The sequence below is a fragment of the Trachemys scripta genome, chromosome 11 (genome assembly GCF_013100865.1).
Source record: "Trachemys scripta elegans isolate TJP31775 chromosome 11, CAS_Tse_1.0, whole genome shotgun sequence".
In the NCBI taxonomy this organism is placed as follows: Eukaryota; Metazoa; Chordata; order Testudines; family Emydidae; genus Trachemys; species Trachemys scripta.
This window is the reverse complement of record NC_048308.1, coordinates 37,334,213-37,349,929: the sequence shown is the minus strand read 5'-3', so window position 1 is coordinate 37,349,929 and position 15,717 is coordinate 37,334,213. Positions and strand designations below refer to the sequence as shown.

Genomic DNA, 15,717 nt, shown 5'->3' with positions numbered 1-15,717 from the left:
CTCGCTTAAAGTTGTCCCAGTTAACGTTGTTTCATTGTTAGGTTGCTGATCAGTTAGAGAACATGCTCGTTTGAAGTTGTGCAATGCTCCCTTATAACGTTGTTTGGCAGCTGCCTGCTTTGTTTACTGCTTGCAGAAAGAGCAGCCCATTGGAGCTAGCTGGTGGGGGCTTGGAACCAGGGTTGACTGGAAGCCCCCCCATCAGCTCCCCACTCCTCCAAGTTCCCTGTGCGGCAGCCCCGCCCAGCAGGCTATCAATTGCCGGCAGTTCAGCTGTCCCTCCCATCACTGCCATCTGCTGCTCCTGCCCTCTGCCTTGGAGCTGCTCCTGGGAGCTTCCTGCTTGCTGTGCAGGGGGGATACAGAGGGGCTAATGTCAGGGTGCCCCTCTCCCCCATTCTCCTACCCCCCCCCCCCGCTTACCCCATCTCCATAGAGCGAGGGGGGACATGACAGGGCTCAGGATAGAGGGAGCTTGCTCACAGCAGCTGCTGTCTCAACTTGCTGATATACTTAAAAAGGCAGTGTACTTAAAGGGGCAATGCGCATCCATCTCTCTCTCTCTCTCTGTCTGCCATGCTGTCTCCCCTCCCTCCATTTGTGCTGCCTTTTAGAGTGAGGGGCTACATTAACAACAATGTGTTAGCCCTTGAGGGCTCAGCCAAGTGCTAGCTCATCGTTTAGCAGTAAGGCATTCCCTGGGAAATATCCCACCCCCTGACTTCACCACCTCAACCAAGCTTCACAATCATCATTGCTGTGTACAGTATTAAATTGTTTGTTTAAAACCTATAGTGTGTGTGTGTGTGTGTGTGTGTGTGTGTGTGTGTGTGTGTGTGTGTGTGTGGTGTCTTTGGAGAAAAAAATTTCCTTGGAACCTAACCTCCCCTATTTACATTAATTCTTATGGGGAAATTGGATTTGCTTAACATCGTTTTGCTTAAAGTCGCATTTTTCAGGAACATAATGGAGGAGTTACTGTAATCCGGGCAAATCTCCAGTCTAGACAAATCCTTTATCTAATATGCACCAGACCTAAATATGGGTATCTTGAACTCTTTGGCTGGAATGATAGTTTGCTTACTCTGAATTGTTGTCACAAGCTCTGTTAATTAGTATTGCTAATTAGAAGTATTGCTGGTTAGCAAGGAGTGCTTTCATTTTAGGAGGAGTTTCATCATGTCCGGGTGACTTAACCCTTAAGGAACCATGTTTTTATAATTAATAAGGTAGAGAGCTAAGATTCTGCCTAAGCTGCTGAAGCTTATTTCTGTTGTCTAGTAAGTGTGTGTCAATTGCAAAACAGGTTCCCCAAGATGGCTGTCTGATACTAAGTTTATCAGTCACAAAGAGGATGTGGATCCTAAGTCTGACGTTTGTTTGTTCACCCCCTTTGAATAATTCTGCTACCCAGATAAATGTTGTATCTTGTCCTTCCTGGGTGCATTTTCTTGGCATTAATAAATAGATGATTTTCTTGGCCAGAAGGGTGTGACTGCCTATTCTTTTTATTTGTTTTTTTCACGAGAACAAAACTGTCACTTTTCTGCTGTGGCAGTCCACTTAAGAGAAAAGTCTTAATTGGGGGAGGGGGGGGGGGTTGTTGTCCATCTTTCTGGCAAAGGAGAAAGATATGGCATTACAATCTGAAGGCAGTATTGTATCTGGTTAGATAGAATTAGAGGGTGGCATAGATCTAGCTCTGATCTTTATTTTGTTTGAATCCCCCGAGAGAGATTGTGTAACTTCCAGAGTACTGATAAGCAAAAATCGCCCAACTTTCAGTTAGTGAGCCGTTTTTCTAACTGACAGCTGTGCAAACTCAACGTTGTGTCTGAAAGTTCATCTGTGTTCATTCTGGCTTGTGCATCATAACTAGTCAGAGAATCTCTGGGACATTGTCTATAATTGGGCTATACAGGTTTAATTTAAGATCTAAGCCCAGTTTGTCCCTCCAGCTGATACTTAATTAACAGCTCTTTTGGTGATTCACCAGTAGACTAGAGTTCATCCTCCCAAAGCAGTATTGGTTCTTAAGTGCTAAAAAGTGTAAAAAGTAGTAACAATGTAAGTAAAAAAAAAAAAAAAAAAAAGACAGCAGAAAAAATTTTGAATGTATGCCAGGACCAAATCTGATAGGTAAGAAGTTGCTATTTTAAAATTTCTTTTCTAACTATAACTGCATGTTGAAGATCTTGCATTGTCTGAGACATGGAGCATGATCTACTTGGGTAGTATCTCTGTTTTTCAAGTAGAAATTTTATTTTTCAATAATCTGTTTACCTCCTTCTGGTTAATCTTGAAGGAAATTTGTAGAAAAATTCTAGAAAGCAATTTAGTGTTACTGCTAGATGTAGAAATGCATAATTAACTTTTTAATAGCACTACTTGGAGAACTATTAACAGTATACAAAGAAATTAATGGTGCTGCCTGGGAACTCTCTTTGAACAGTATTGCAGTGGTGTAGGTTGGAAGTTAAGGGAGATGACAGTGGAAGTGTTCCATTACACGCTGGAAATTATGCTACATTGTTGCAATTCTGTGAAAGAAAAATATGGTCCTATATCAGGGTACTGCCTATTATCTAGGACAGAGTTTCCCAAACTTTTCTTGTTGCGTGCCCCTTTCCAGATCTACCAGCTGCCCACATAGCTCTACCCTTCTCATCACTGATATTTCGTGTGTTTTTCTTAACACTACTGGTCTTTAGCCATCTGTTCATATTTCACTGTTACTTACAGATATAGTTATAGTGTGACATATACAACCGAAAAACCCCCCTAAGTTCTGAGCTCAGTTAGACTGGACAGTTGCTGGGCAACTAAACCTGCTCTGTATGGTGATTGGAGGTGAGAGCTCTGTACATCAGTGTCTCTGTGTATCTGTTCTCATTGGTATGTCTTGAAGTAAATTAACTACCATATTTTATATAACAAATTCCCACAGAGTTTTAAAGCTTTGTCTCAGTAGCCTATTATGAAAATGCAATAAGTAAAATACAATCCACCATTACGCAATTCCTCCTGTGTACCCCCACAGAGATATCTCACATACCACAGTTTGGGAACCTCTGATCTAGGATCTTGTATGACATCCATCACCGTAGATCAGTGGTTCTCAAACTGTGGGTTGGACCCCAAAGTGGATCACGACCATGTTTAAATGGGGTCGCCAGGGCTAGCCTTAGACTTGCTGGGGCCCGCAGCTGAAGCCAACACCCGAGGGCTTCAGCCCTGAGCAGTGGGGCTCAGGTTACATGCCCCCACTCCCTCCCAGGGCTGAAGCCCTGAGGCTTCGGTCCCCCTACCACTCTGGCTGATGGGGCTCAGACTTTGGCCCCCACAACCCTCCTGGGGTCGTGTAGTAATTTTTGTTGTCAGAAGGGTGTCGCGGTGCAATGAAGTTTGAGAACTCCTGCCATAGATTATTTGAATGCCTCCCAAACACTGATGAATTTATCCTCAGAACACTCTTGAGAAGTAGGAAGGTCCATTATCCTCAATTTACATATAGGGAACTGAGATACAAAGAATAAGTGATTTATCCAAGGACACAGGAAGTCTGTGCCAGAACTGGGAATTCAACCCAGATCTTCTGACACAAAGTACAGTGCCTTAACCACAAGGTCGTATTTCCGAGGCTGGGGTGATTATTTCTAAATCGTAAAGTATCTTTGTATATTGGATTCTTAACCACAAGTAACAAAAGAGCCCCCAAAATTCAGCAACCACACATTTAAAATATTTTTTTAAAGGGCCCTAAGCAGAACTATTCACTGCGTTATGTCTCCTGCTGCAGGTTCCTTCCATGTTTGTTGAAAGATGATTTCTGGAATTCTGCCATGCCATGGCTTTATTTTTTGCAGCTGTGATGATTTCATTAAAAAAATTAAGTGGAGGGTGTCTTTACATTTTCAATGAGCAATCAGAAAAATTGTGGCACTAAATAAAAGAATGTGCTTTCTTGACCCATTTTTCAAAAGGTGTTATATTCTCTTCAAAGGGTTTGTAGTTATGCCAGATATGATAATGAGAGACTGTAGCATTTTACTCCTTTAAATAACATCTGGTTTGTTTTCACACTAAATGTAATCTTTTAACAGAATAAATTTAAACTTTTAATGTTACATACAAGAATTTTTGAAATGGTGTCATAATAGAGAGTCTGTTATGGTAAACAATTTGTCATATGAAAGGTACAGTAGGAGCCTGAAGATATATTTATAAGGTGAGCCGGGCTTCCCTTTGTGGTGTTGAGACCTTAGCTGTATTGCAACAGATTTTGAAAAATAATGTAGAAATTTAGATCTTGATTAGAAATACAACACTAACATTAGTTTCTGTAGTGAGAATGTTAGTTTATTATCAAACTGTAATGCAGTACTGATGCAATCACGCTATGCTTTGTTAGTGATAATGTGGTATATAAAAATAAATCTTTATTTAATATTTTTTAATTTCTCAATGCATGAGATACTTTTATCTCTTGTTTTGTGTGCCAGACAAGGATGCAGAAAACATAGTAGAATTTAGAAATAATCATTTTTCTAGGTCACTAATACTAGTATTAAAACCTGGGATTTTGGAATGGCGGGATTTTAATAGAAAAGCCTTGCAAATATAGGTTCTGATCTTCCTGGGTGGACCTCAGCTAATTTTGGTTGGATTCCACCCATGCAGATCAGATTGCAGATTTGGTGCGACAATGTAAAGACATCTTAGAAAATGCTGTATTTCTTGTACTTATTTGCTATAGAGAGGGAAAGACATTACATACTTAAGAGACACATAGTACAAATTGGTGGTTTTCCACTTTTTTTCTTTGAAAAAATTCTGTGCGACTATGAATCGTTCTGTAAGTAAATATAAAATATTTATATAGACCTGTATTTCTATCTTAACCCACGATTTTGGAAAGAGAGAGTAATTCTTTTAGAGGCAGACTGTTACAAATGAATACGTTTTATAAAAGGAAATATAAAGGCCAAAATTAAAAACTATCAAGCCAAGATAGAAACAAGTGGTAAATCACAAAATATACAGGTAAACCAGGACCTGAACCATATAAAGCAGGGGCGGGCAAACTTTTTGGCCTGAGGGCCACATTGGGTTTCAGAAATTGTATGGAGGGCCGGTTAGGGGAGGCTATGCCTCCCCAAACAGCCAGGCGTGGCCTGGCCCCCACCTCCTATCTGACCCTCCCTGCTTCTTGTCCCCTGACAGGCCCCCCTGGACTCCTGCCCCATCCAATCCCCCCGACCGCACCTGGAATGTCCATCCCTGACTGCCCTTGCCGCCCCATTCAACCCCTCCTCTCCTGACTGCCCCCTGGGGACTCCTGCCTCCATTCAACACTCCCTGCCCCCTGACCGCCCTGCCCCCTATCCACACCCCTGCCCCCTGACCACCACCCCGAACTCCCCTGCCCTCTATCCAACCCCCCCCGCTCCCTGCCCCCTTACTGTGCTGCCTGGAGCACCGGTGCCTAGCGGCGCTACAGCCTCACTGCCCGGAGCACTGGGACAGGCCGCTACTCTGCAGCTGCGCTGCCCCAGGAGCTTGCAGCCCTGCCGCCCAGAGCATTGCGCCGGCGGCGCAGTGAACTTGGGCTGCAGGGGAGGGGTCCGGGGCTAGCCTCCCAGGCCAGGAGCTCAGGGACGGGGCAGGAGGGTCCTCTGGGCCGGATGTGGCCCGCGGGCCATAGTTTGCCCACCTCTGACATAAAGTATAGGGCTCTTGGCAACATGTCAGCTTTGTGTTTTTCGTCATAGTTCTGGAATCTGACATTGGAGAACTTCTAAAAATGTTTTTTCTTGTTTGTAAGTTTTGCTGAAGTTTGTAAGTGAAGACAGCTTTGTTATTTGGGGAGTGTTCACCAGATATTTCCCAGCTCCATAGCTCTTGAATTTGTTGTAATTCATATGGTTCCATTAGAAGAAGAAAGGTGCTGATTGGTTTCTGGAAAACATTTTGTGGTGATTTGAACTGATATGCCCGAGTTTTGCATATGCGTTGTGCATTATCATATGAATACTGTATTTACCAAAAGTGAAAATTACCTCCAGTATAATTTTAGACATCTTATTAGAGTGCTAATACTGTTTGCAGTTTAAGGTTAAAACTAAACAAAAGGAATGAAAAAGGTTAAAAGAAAATGAAATATTTTTTCTACAAATTATTGGAATTTTGATTTTTTCAAAATGAAATTTAAATTCCTACAGAGGTTTATATATGAGAGAGCTGATCTTTTACAATTGCAGAATAACTAACTTTTGGGGAAATTTAAAATGATTGTATAGACATATGTAAAGGCTGTACAGTTTTAAAATTATACTCGGCATTTACATTGGCTATTTAAGATGCTATATTAAAATGCTAATAATTGAATAACATTTGATAATAAAATCACTTAACTATTTACCAATTAAACTGAAAGCAGAAAAGGATGGATGAGAGGAAAAGATTACTTTTTAATGTCATCAATACTTGGTTAAATCTTGTCAATTTATCACTTAACATTAACTTGCTTTGTTCACAGAATGTTCATTAAATGTTTAGACTGAACATAATTTAAGATAACAGTGTATCGCTCAACAAACATCATGTAGAGAAACATTTGTAAGCACTGTGTTCCTGTAGAAAGATACATTTTGAAAATAGCTTTGACAAACTTTTATTCTTATATCAAAACGGTGCAGTATATGGAAGTCAGTAGTGCCCAGAGGTGTTGGCTCAGACTTAGGCCCCGTTCAGCTGGGCAGTGTACAAATATAGTAAAAAAGCAGACTTTGACCGTAAGACCTTATTATCTAATTTAAAACTACAGTAGAACCTCCCTTATGAACATCAGAGTTATGAACTGATCAATTAACCACGCACCTCATTTGAAACTGGAAGCATGCAACCAGGTAACAGCAGAGATGGGGGGAAAAAAGCAAATACAGTATGGTGTTAAACATAAGCTACTAAAAAATATAAAGGGAATGTTTTTAAAAAAAAAAAAGATTTGACATGATAAGGAAACTGTTTCTGTGCTTGTTTCATTTAAATTAAGATAGTTAAAATATGCATTTTTTTCTTCTGTATAGTAAAGTTTCAAAGCTGTGTTAAGTCAAGGTTCATTTGTGAACTTTTGAAAGAACAATCGTAACGTTTTGTTCAGAATTACGAATAACCTCCATGCCCAAGGTGTTTCTAACTCTGATGTTCTACTGTAAACACAACACACAGGTGTAATACGCCTTCTGAAGGGAGAGAGTACAAGAGTAAGTACTCATATTGTCATCTTTTTCCTTCAGTTAAAATCTGAAATTATATTCATGCTGAATTGAGACCATGTTTTAAGAATGAGATTTTTTATTTATTGCATGTAACAATAATATAAATAAGTAGAGCTGTTGCTGGATCAGATTCTTTTGCATTTAAAGACATTAATTTGCTTTTTGTAGACTCCAGAGAAGAAACAATCAGAACCTTCCAGGGGAAGAAAAAGGAAAGCAGAGAACCAGAGTGAAAGCAGCCAAGGTACACCAAACATTTTTTGAATTTTAGCATATCAGTTAGGTATTATATGCATTTAATCAAATTACATTTGCTTGAACACATGAAATTTAGGGATTGTCTGCACAGCCCTGCAGTGCAAACTATGAGGTTATGAATTGCAGTGCATGATGAAGTTTTGCACTGTAACTGTCCTGTGTAGACCCTGCTAGCGCAAACTAGAAGGTATCTAGTTTGCGTTTCAAACAGGACTACATTAACAGAAACTAGGTATCTTTTAGTTCATACTAGCAGGGTCTACACAGGACAGTTAAAGTGCAACACTTTAGTGCTCACTACAGTTCACACCCAGTAGTCTGCACTCTGGGGCTGTGTAGACAAGCCCTTAGACAGCCTGACAGAGTTCCACACTCATTGCATGAGACAAGGGATTTTTTTAAATGGTGAATAAAATATATCTTTTTCCCCATTATCAATCTTGGGTAGGAACAGGCAAGTAGATTCTGTATCTGAGCTGTTAAATGTGTAAAAGAATTTTGCATGGCTTCAATTCGCTCTTGCCATTGTGACATTCTACCTGTTTGTTCAGAACCACAACAATTCTTCTCACTAGTGTGCCTCCGCAGTTACTTTTCTTATTCCAGCTGATGAGCAGGAATTCATGGTTTTAAAGTTTTCAATTGCTTGATATTCAGATGAATTTCCATTATTGTCCTGAGAGACCTTTTTCCATCCAACAAAGGTTCATAGGGGAGGATTAGAATAATTGGGGGTGGGGGGGGGGGGAATCAGTAGAGTGAAATAGATGACTTCCATCTGATGTGGCTTGGCTTTGACTTGAATCCAGCCATAATTGTTACTATCCAGTGACTGTTTAGGCCAGGGATAGGCAACCTATGGCATGCGTGGCGAAGGTGGCATGCAAGTTGATTTTCAGTAGCACTCACACTGGCTGGGTCCTGGTCACCGGTCCAGAGGGCTCTGCATTTTAATTTAATTTTAAATGAAGCTTTTTAAACATTTTTAAAACCTTATTTGCTTTACATACAGCAATAGTTTAGTTATATGTTATAGACTTATAGAAAGAGACCTTCTAAAAACGTTAAAATGTATCACTGGCACACAAAACCTTAAATTAGAGTGAATAAATGAAGACTCGGCACACCACTTCTGAAAGGTTGCCGACCCCTGGTTTAGCCTTTGTGAAATGTGTGGTATTCTCCGTCCATTTCCTAGTGGACAAGTATATGCTTGTTCCTCAAAACACCATCATGATACTTACTAATTGGTACTCTTTCAGACAAGTATGGGGTTCATTGAAATATCCTGTCTCATTTTAAGGTGACCTTTTTAGGGCAGGAATGGTAGAGACTCATAAGTCTGTGGGTAACTATCTAGCATTTTAAAAAAAAGTAGTTGTGAGAACAGGACCTATTTTATTGTTTTGGTGTTCCATTTGAACTAATAAATATCCCTTTAAATGCAAATATATAAGCCAGGAGCATTGTTCATTCGCCTCTTGGTCATTTACTGTGTTTTTTGTTTTGTCTTTGTGGTTGGTTCTTGTTCTGCCTCTGAGTTGATACCTGAATACTTACCTGTTCTAATCACTGGTAGGCCTGTTGAACTGGCAGTTCAGACTATGTAGATTAATTCTAATTATCAAGGTTGCTATTTTGAAATACTGTGGCTTAGCTGCCACTAGCACCTGATTTTCCAGCCAAGGGTATATTTACCAGTCTGAGCAGGATGGTGTAGGTTTTAGGCTCCTTGGTGATGTACACATGGGAAATTTGTGACTCTGGCAACTGAAAGAACAGAATGTCAGCTGATTAAAAGGAAATTGGAGCCAACTCTGAGGGCTTATGGGATTTATTCGTAAAGACAATGTAGTGTGATGTTCCCCTTCCCTTTACCAGAGTGACTGATAAGGCATGACCTGTCCAGGAAATTACTTGGGATGGAGTGGGAGTTTAGGGCCTTTAAATACAGAGCCTTCTTGGGAGCAAAGATAGAGAACTCCTTCAAATGGATGTTAAGTATTTTTGGATTGGAGAAATTTGTTAATTTGTGACTGCATAGTTTAATGTTAACATGGTTTTAAGTCACTTGATAAATCACAGTCACTTGTTTGGGTATGAAAACTTATGTCTCTGGAACTGATTTCTATTAAATATCTCTGGTCTGCTTGATGCTACAGTGGCAATATTTCACACATACAGATAAATAAGTTGGAATTTTTCTTGTAATGTCTTGCCAAGACCTGAATTTAGGGTTTTATATGTTCCCTGCAATAGCTGATGACATCACCGGCATATAAAACAATGAAGGCAGCTGCATTCCTTATAATGCTTTAGATGTTAATGTTGTTAACTGTTAGAGAAGATACTCTGAAAACTAGAATGAATAAATAAATAACTGGCTTGCATTATAAAACAATCTTTTTATCCATTTCTTTTAATATTTAAGTTATTCCAGGAAATTTTTTACTGTGTGTCCTCGAGATTAATTTCTCCTCTAGCTACTTATGCATGATGTAAAGAATAATGCAGACAGTCTAACTTTGCCTTGCAATATATATATATATATATATTTTTTACATTTTTCAGGGAAGTGTAGGCTTTCCCTTCCCATGTTAAGCCAAAAAAGCAAAGTGGAAGATATGTTGCGTTAAAATACTTCCGTTTAGATGATCATTTTGATTTGAGTGTTTACTTCTATTTAAATGTATAATATATTTTGTTCTAATTAAAAAAAAATAGTTTAAGACAATCTGACAGCCTCTCATTTCACTTACTCGACTCTTGGTCTCTTAACTGTTGTGCTACAGTCACCTCACAGAGGCTTTGCCTATTCTAAACTTTTTTGGGAAATTTCCCACAGCTGCCCTTCTAGTGCTCCCATCATTGCTGCCCTTGATGAAGTGGAACAAGTGGTAGTAAAAGCAGGAAACTTTAACCATTTCTTAGAGCAGACAACCTGGTAATAAAAACTCTTATGCCCTGTTTACAATGTTGTTACTGCCAATAGAACTTTATAACTACAAAGTATCCTAATGTAGACAAGGCAGTAGTGTCCTCCATGCTAGATAGGACATGAATTTCAAATGTGAAAACAAGCAGAAAAAATCTGTTTATAGCATAGGATGACCTTTCTGGCCTTCCTTATAAAGAAGCAAAGGCACAAAGCCCAGTTTTTTCCCTTACCGATCACTTTTAATGCTTTTCAGCTGACAAACTCCTTTCTTGCCTATTATCTAAAAGCTGACCTGAAGGGATAAGACTGGTTTGGAGACGGAGAAAGTGGTAAAATGGTGCATTTGTTTAAAAACCTTAATAAACCATCTCTTTCTTTACTGAAATCATGAAGAGTAGGAGGTAGGTAAGTGTAGGGAAATGGCTTTTATGAAAGAGACTTGCAGTATGTGGTGGAATCCACTAAACTGTGTGATTAAATGCCATCCTGCTTAAGTAGGGTGATTCTAAGGGAACAGGTTTGTTTAATGTGTTTCAAAAACTGTAAGAATTGGTTAATGGCAGAATAAGTCAATATAAGTTGCATTGTACACTGTAATAACTTAATGTGTTGTAGAGTTAGTTATCACTGAGTTGTCCCTCAGCATGATGATTACAATACATTTGGGACTATGCTGTTGTGTTCTGTACAGGTGTGTACAGATTTGTTAGCATAAGCTTCCCTCTGGTTCTTTCCTTTGTTCACATCTTTCTGTTTTCCTGATCTCTTATGGTTTCTCAATAAACCATCTTGCCCTAATACGTCTAAATGTATAATGATTTGTATGCTTTGTAAAGGCAATTAATGGAAATAGAGGAATATCTCCTAGCATAATGTATTTCTAGGTGCGTCTGATAATAGGTTTGAGTGCTTAATTTGAAACAGCTGTATATCTACCATGATGTGACAATTAATGGGGTCTACAGTAATTGTAAGAGACAGCTGCACCTTCATGGCAGTGCTTACCTTAAACCAATGAACAAAAACCTCTAGAAGCTTAATGATTGAAATATCAAATGCACTTTTTGGAAAACAAATGCATATGTATTTCTTTTTTTAAATAAATTTTCTGTGGCTTGGTTCCCCAGTGTGGTTCCGCAGTTCTTCTTTTCTGGTGTCAAGCAGTGGAGGAGCAAAAGATAGGCAGTCTCCCTCCCCTTTCAGGCACTGTTCCCAGTCTCTTCCTTCCTCTCAGTGAGAAAAACAAAAAGTGCTTCACATCGATGTGTTGTCTTTAGACCTCAAGCACAGGCACTATGAAAGATAGTACAGAGGAAACAGACAGACACTCTGGAAGTGGAAAGTGTAGCCTGACAGTGGGTGCTTCCTGCAAACGATCACTGCCGGTGTGTCTGGATTGTCTAGTCAGCAATTCAGCAGTCTCCTATCTTGCCAATGGGAGTAAACCCGTATTGAGTGGCCTCCCCTCACTTTAGGGCACTCCCACTAGATTCATTCTAGAGAAAATGCCTAGAACAGCAGGGGAAAAAGAGCTATGGTGCTTTCCCAGATCCCTTACCTATTCCCAAGGTGCTTCCTTGGTTCTGAGGGAGAGCCAGAGGTGCTTAATCTTGAGACCAATGCGTGGACCTAAAAGAATACAAAGCCCACCTGTTCTCTACACTGAAGGACTCTACCCTAATTTACCCCAAGCAGTTCACTACACTTACTCCTCTGTGGAGCTTTTCTCTCCTGCTCCCTCCTCAGTAACCTACCTTCTTTCTTTGGACTTCACTAGAGATACACAATGAGGACTCATCCCATTGGGACAAGTTCCTTAGGGTTGTGTCCTATCTTAAGCCTTCTGTGAAGTCCTTGGGTTCTCAATAGGGTGCTCAGTGCTTTGCTCAAACCTTGCTGAATTCTTAGCTTTGGTGCTTCTTACTATGCTTTCCTTGAAAGTGGAATTCTTTAGTCGAGGTCGCCTTCAGCTGACAGTTTATGGCATTTAGTATCAGAGGGGTAGCTGTGTTAGTCTGGATCTGTAAAAAGCGACAGAGTCCTGTGGTGCCTTATAGACCAACAGACTTATTGGAGCATAAGCTTTCGTGGGTGAATACGTCTCTATAAGGTGCCACAGGACTCTTTGTCGCTTTTTATGGCATTTGTTTGCTATCAAAACTGTCTTGTTTTTCTTAAGGAAAAATTAATGCTTTGCACTTGTTATAGCTTCCTTACCAAAGCAGTTTCTTCTTTTCACCTGAACCAGGAGATTTTTTCCCCCAACTTCTGTCCGATCACCAAAGCCCAGAGGAAATCCCCTGACACTGTTTGGATATATGTGGGACAGTGAAGGTGTACCCTGTCTCAAACACAGGAGTTCAGAAAGTCTCATTCCCTCTTCATGATCCGAGAGTCCCTGCAATGGTTTAAAGCCTCTGATTAACTTCCCCTGCTGGAATTGACTGACTGACTTGCAAGGGGAAAAGAGATGCTATCATCTCCACAAGGTGATACTCATTCTTTCTACTCCCTGTTCAGCCCCTTTGCACCTTTATATTGCCCCAGCTGTCACAGCCTACTGAGTTAGCTGGTCAGTAATTTATTGTTGCCTCCATAAATTGGTACTGTACTTCTAGTTAGATCAGGGGTCAGCAACCTTTCAGAAATGGTGTGCCGAGTCTTCATTTATTCACTCTAATTTAAGGTTTCGCGTGCCAGTAATACAGTTTAATGTTTTTAGAACGTCTCTTTCTCGAAGTCTATAATATATAACTAAACTATTGTTGTATGTAAAGTAAATAAGGTTTTTAAAATGTTTAAGAAGCTTCATTTAAAACTAAATTAAAATGCAGAGCCCCCCCCCCCCCCCGGACTGGAGGCCAGGACCTGGGCAGTGTGAGTGAGAAAATTAGCTCCCATGCCGCCTTCGGCACGAGTGCCATAGGTTGCCTACCCCGAGTTAGATTTTGTCCTCACTGTTTTTGCCCACTCAGGTTGAGGAACTGAGCAAAGGGACTAGTATAGAAAGTGAGTTGTAGGCTAGCCAGATTTGACATTTTTGGCAAGTCGTTGACTGGTGAGCCTGGAGACAGAGTGCCTAAAATGTGGAGGAGCTTGGCACCTAATCTCTTGTCTGCCAACATTTATGATGAACATCTCATCATGTTAGATGGGGATAGTCTTGTGGCTAAGGCACTGGGGTGGGAATTAAGAGAGATAATTTAATTCCTGGCTTCTCTGCTACAGACGACTTGTGTGAGTTGAACAGGTCAGTCTCTCTGTGCCTGAGGGTATGTCTACACTACGAAATTAGTTCGAATTTATAGAAGCCGGTTTTATTGAAATCGGTTGTATACAGCCGATTGTGTATGTCCACACAATAAAATGCTCTAGGTGCTCTAGTCGGCAGACCGCGTCCACAGTACGAGGCTAGCGTCGACTTCCGGAGCATTGCACTATGGGTAGCTATCCCACAGTTCCCGCAGTCTCTGCCGCCCCTTGGAATTCTGGGTTGAGATCCCAATGCCCGGATGATGCAAAACAGTGTCGCGGGCGGTTCTGGGTACATGTCGTCAGGCCCCTCCCTCCCCCGTCACAGCAACGGCAGACAATAGATTCGCGCCTTTTTATCTGGGTTACCTGGGTTACCTGTGCAGACAACATGGAGCCCGCTCAGCACAGCTGAGCTCACCATCACCATATGTCCTCTGGGTGCCGGCAGACGTGGGACTGCATTGCTACACAGCAGCAGCTGCTAACTGCCTTTTGGCGGTAGACGGTGCAGTAGACTGGTAGCCTTCATCGGCGATCTGGGTGCTGGCAGCCGTGGGGCTTGCCTTTTGGCAGTAAATGGTGTATTATGACTGTTAGCCGGCCTATTACAAGTCGGGTCATCGCACGTTAGCAGAGTCTTCCCTGAGCAGCAGCTCGTACAATAGGCCTGAAGACCATCGTCATACACCGCCCAGTATTTGCTGCCAAGCACCCAGAAAGATGCCGAGGGCTATCAGTCACGCTGCACCGTCGTCTTAAGATGTAAAAAATAGATTTTCTCTGTATTCATTTGCTTCCCCCTCCCTCCGTCAACAGGGTTTTCAGTTTAATCTTTGGGGGGGACCAGTCTGTGACAGTTGTTTGTGTTTCTCCCTGATGCACAGCCACCGTTCTTTATTTTAATTCCCTGTGCCTGTACGCCATGTCGTCACTCGGCCCCCCTCCCTCCTTCCCCTAGGCCGTCAGATACTACGTTTGCGCCACAGCTCGAGCCGAGAAGCGGTTCGCGCCTTTTCTTTGAATTCTGGGTTGAGATCCCAATGCCCGGATGATGCAAAACAGTGTCGCGGGCGGTTCTGGGTACATGTCGTCAGGCCCCTCCCCCCTCATCACAGCAACGGCAGACAATAGATTCGCGCCTTTTTACCTGGGTTACCTGTGCAGACAACATACCACGGCAAGCATGGAGCCCGCTCAGCTCAGCTGAGCTCACCGTCACCATATGTCCTCTGGGTGCCAGCAGACGTGGGACTGCATTGCTACACAGCAGCAGCTGCTAACTGCCTTTTGGCGGTAGACGGTGTAGCATGAGTGATAGCCGTGGGGCTGGCAGCCGTAGTGCTGCATTGCACCAGCCCCTTGCAGGCGATGGTATATTATGACTGGTACCCGTCGTCGTTGTACTGGTATGGCTGTCAATCATGGCCACCTGGGCAGACATGCTACTGTTTCGATGATGACGGTTACCAGTCATAATATACTATTTTCTGCCAATTGCCCAATATTGTCTGCTAAGCACCCAGAAGAGGCCGAGGGCGATGCTGGGTGCTGGCGGACGTGGGGCTGGCAGACGTGGGGCTGCATTGCTACACAGCAGCAGCCCCTTGCCTTTTGGCAGATGATGGCATATTATGATTGGTACCCGTCATCGTCATACTGGTATGGCTGTCACTCATGCTGCAGCGTCGGCTGCCACCTTAAGATGTAAAAAATAGATTTGTTCTGTGTTCATTTGCTTCCCCTTCCTCCGTGAAATCAACGGCCTGCTAAGCCCAGGGTTTCCAGTTTAATCTTTGGGGGGACCATTGTGTGTGACAGTTGTTTGTGTTTCTCCCTGTTCCTGTACCTGTACGCCATGTCGTCACTCGGCCCTCCCTCCCTCCCGCCCTCCTTCTCCTGGTCCATCAGATACTACTTTCGCGCCTTTTTTCTGACCAGGCGCCATAGCTAGCACTGGGATCATGGAGCCCGCTCAGATCACCGCGG

The 15,717-nt window shown here is 42.0% G+C and overlaps 1 protein-coding gene across 4 annotated transcripts in view; it reads left to right on the top strand.

Annotated features, from left to right (window-relative positions):
• TLK1 (tousled like kinase 1) overlaps positions 1 to 15,717 on the top strand; it is a 189,397-nt gene that overhangs the window by 105,801 nt on the left and 67,879 nt on the right. For 3 of the 4 annotated variants that reach the window (XM_034785291.1, XM_034785290.1, XM_034785289.1), the window contains exon 4: positions 7,449 to 7,524. In XM_034785291.1, the coding sequence (XP_034641182.1) occupies positions 7,449 to 7,524 (76 nt within the window). Of the gene's footprint in view, positions 1 to 7,448; positions 7,525 to 12,827; positions 12,966 to 15,717 lie in introns of those variants that run through there. The other variant, XM_034785292.1, reaches the window with a different exon arrangement.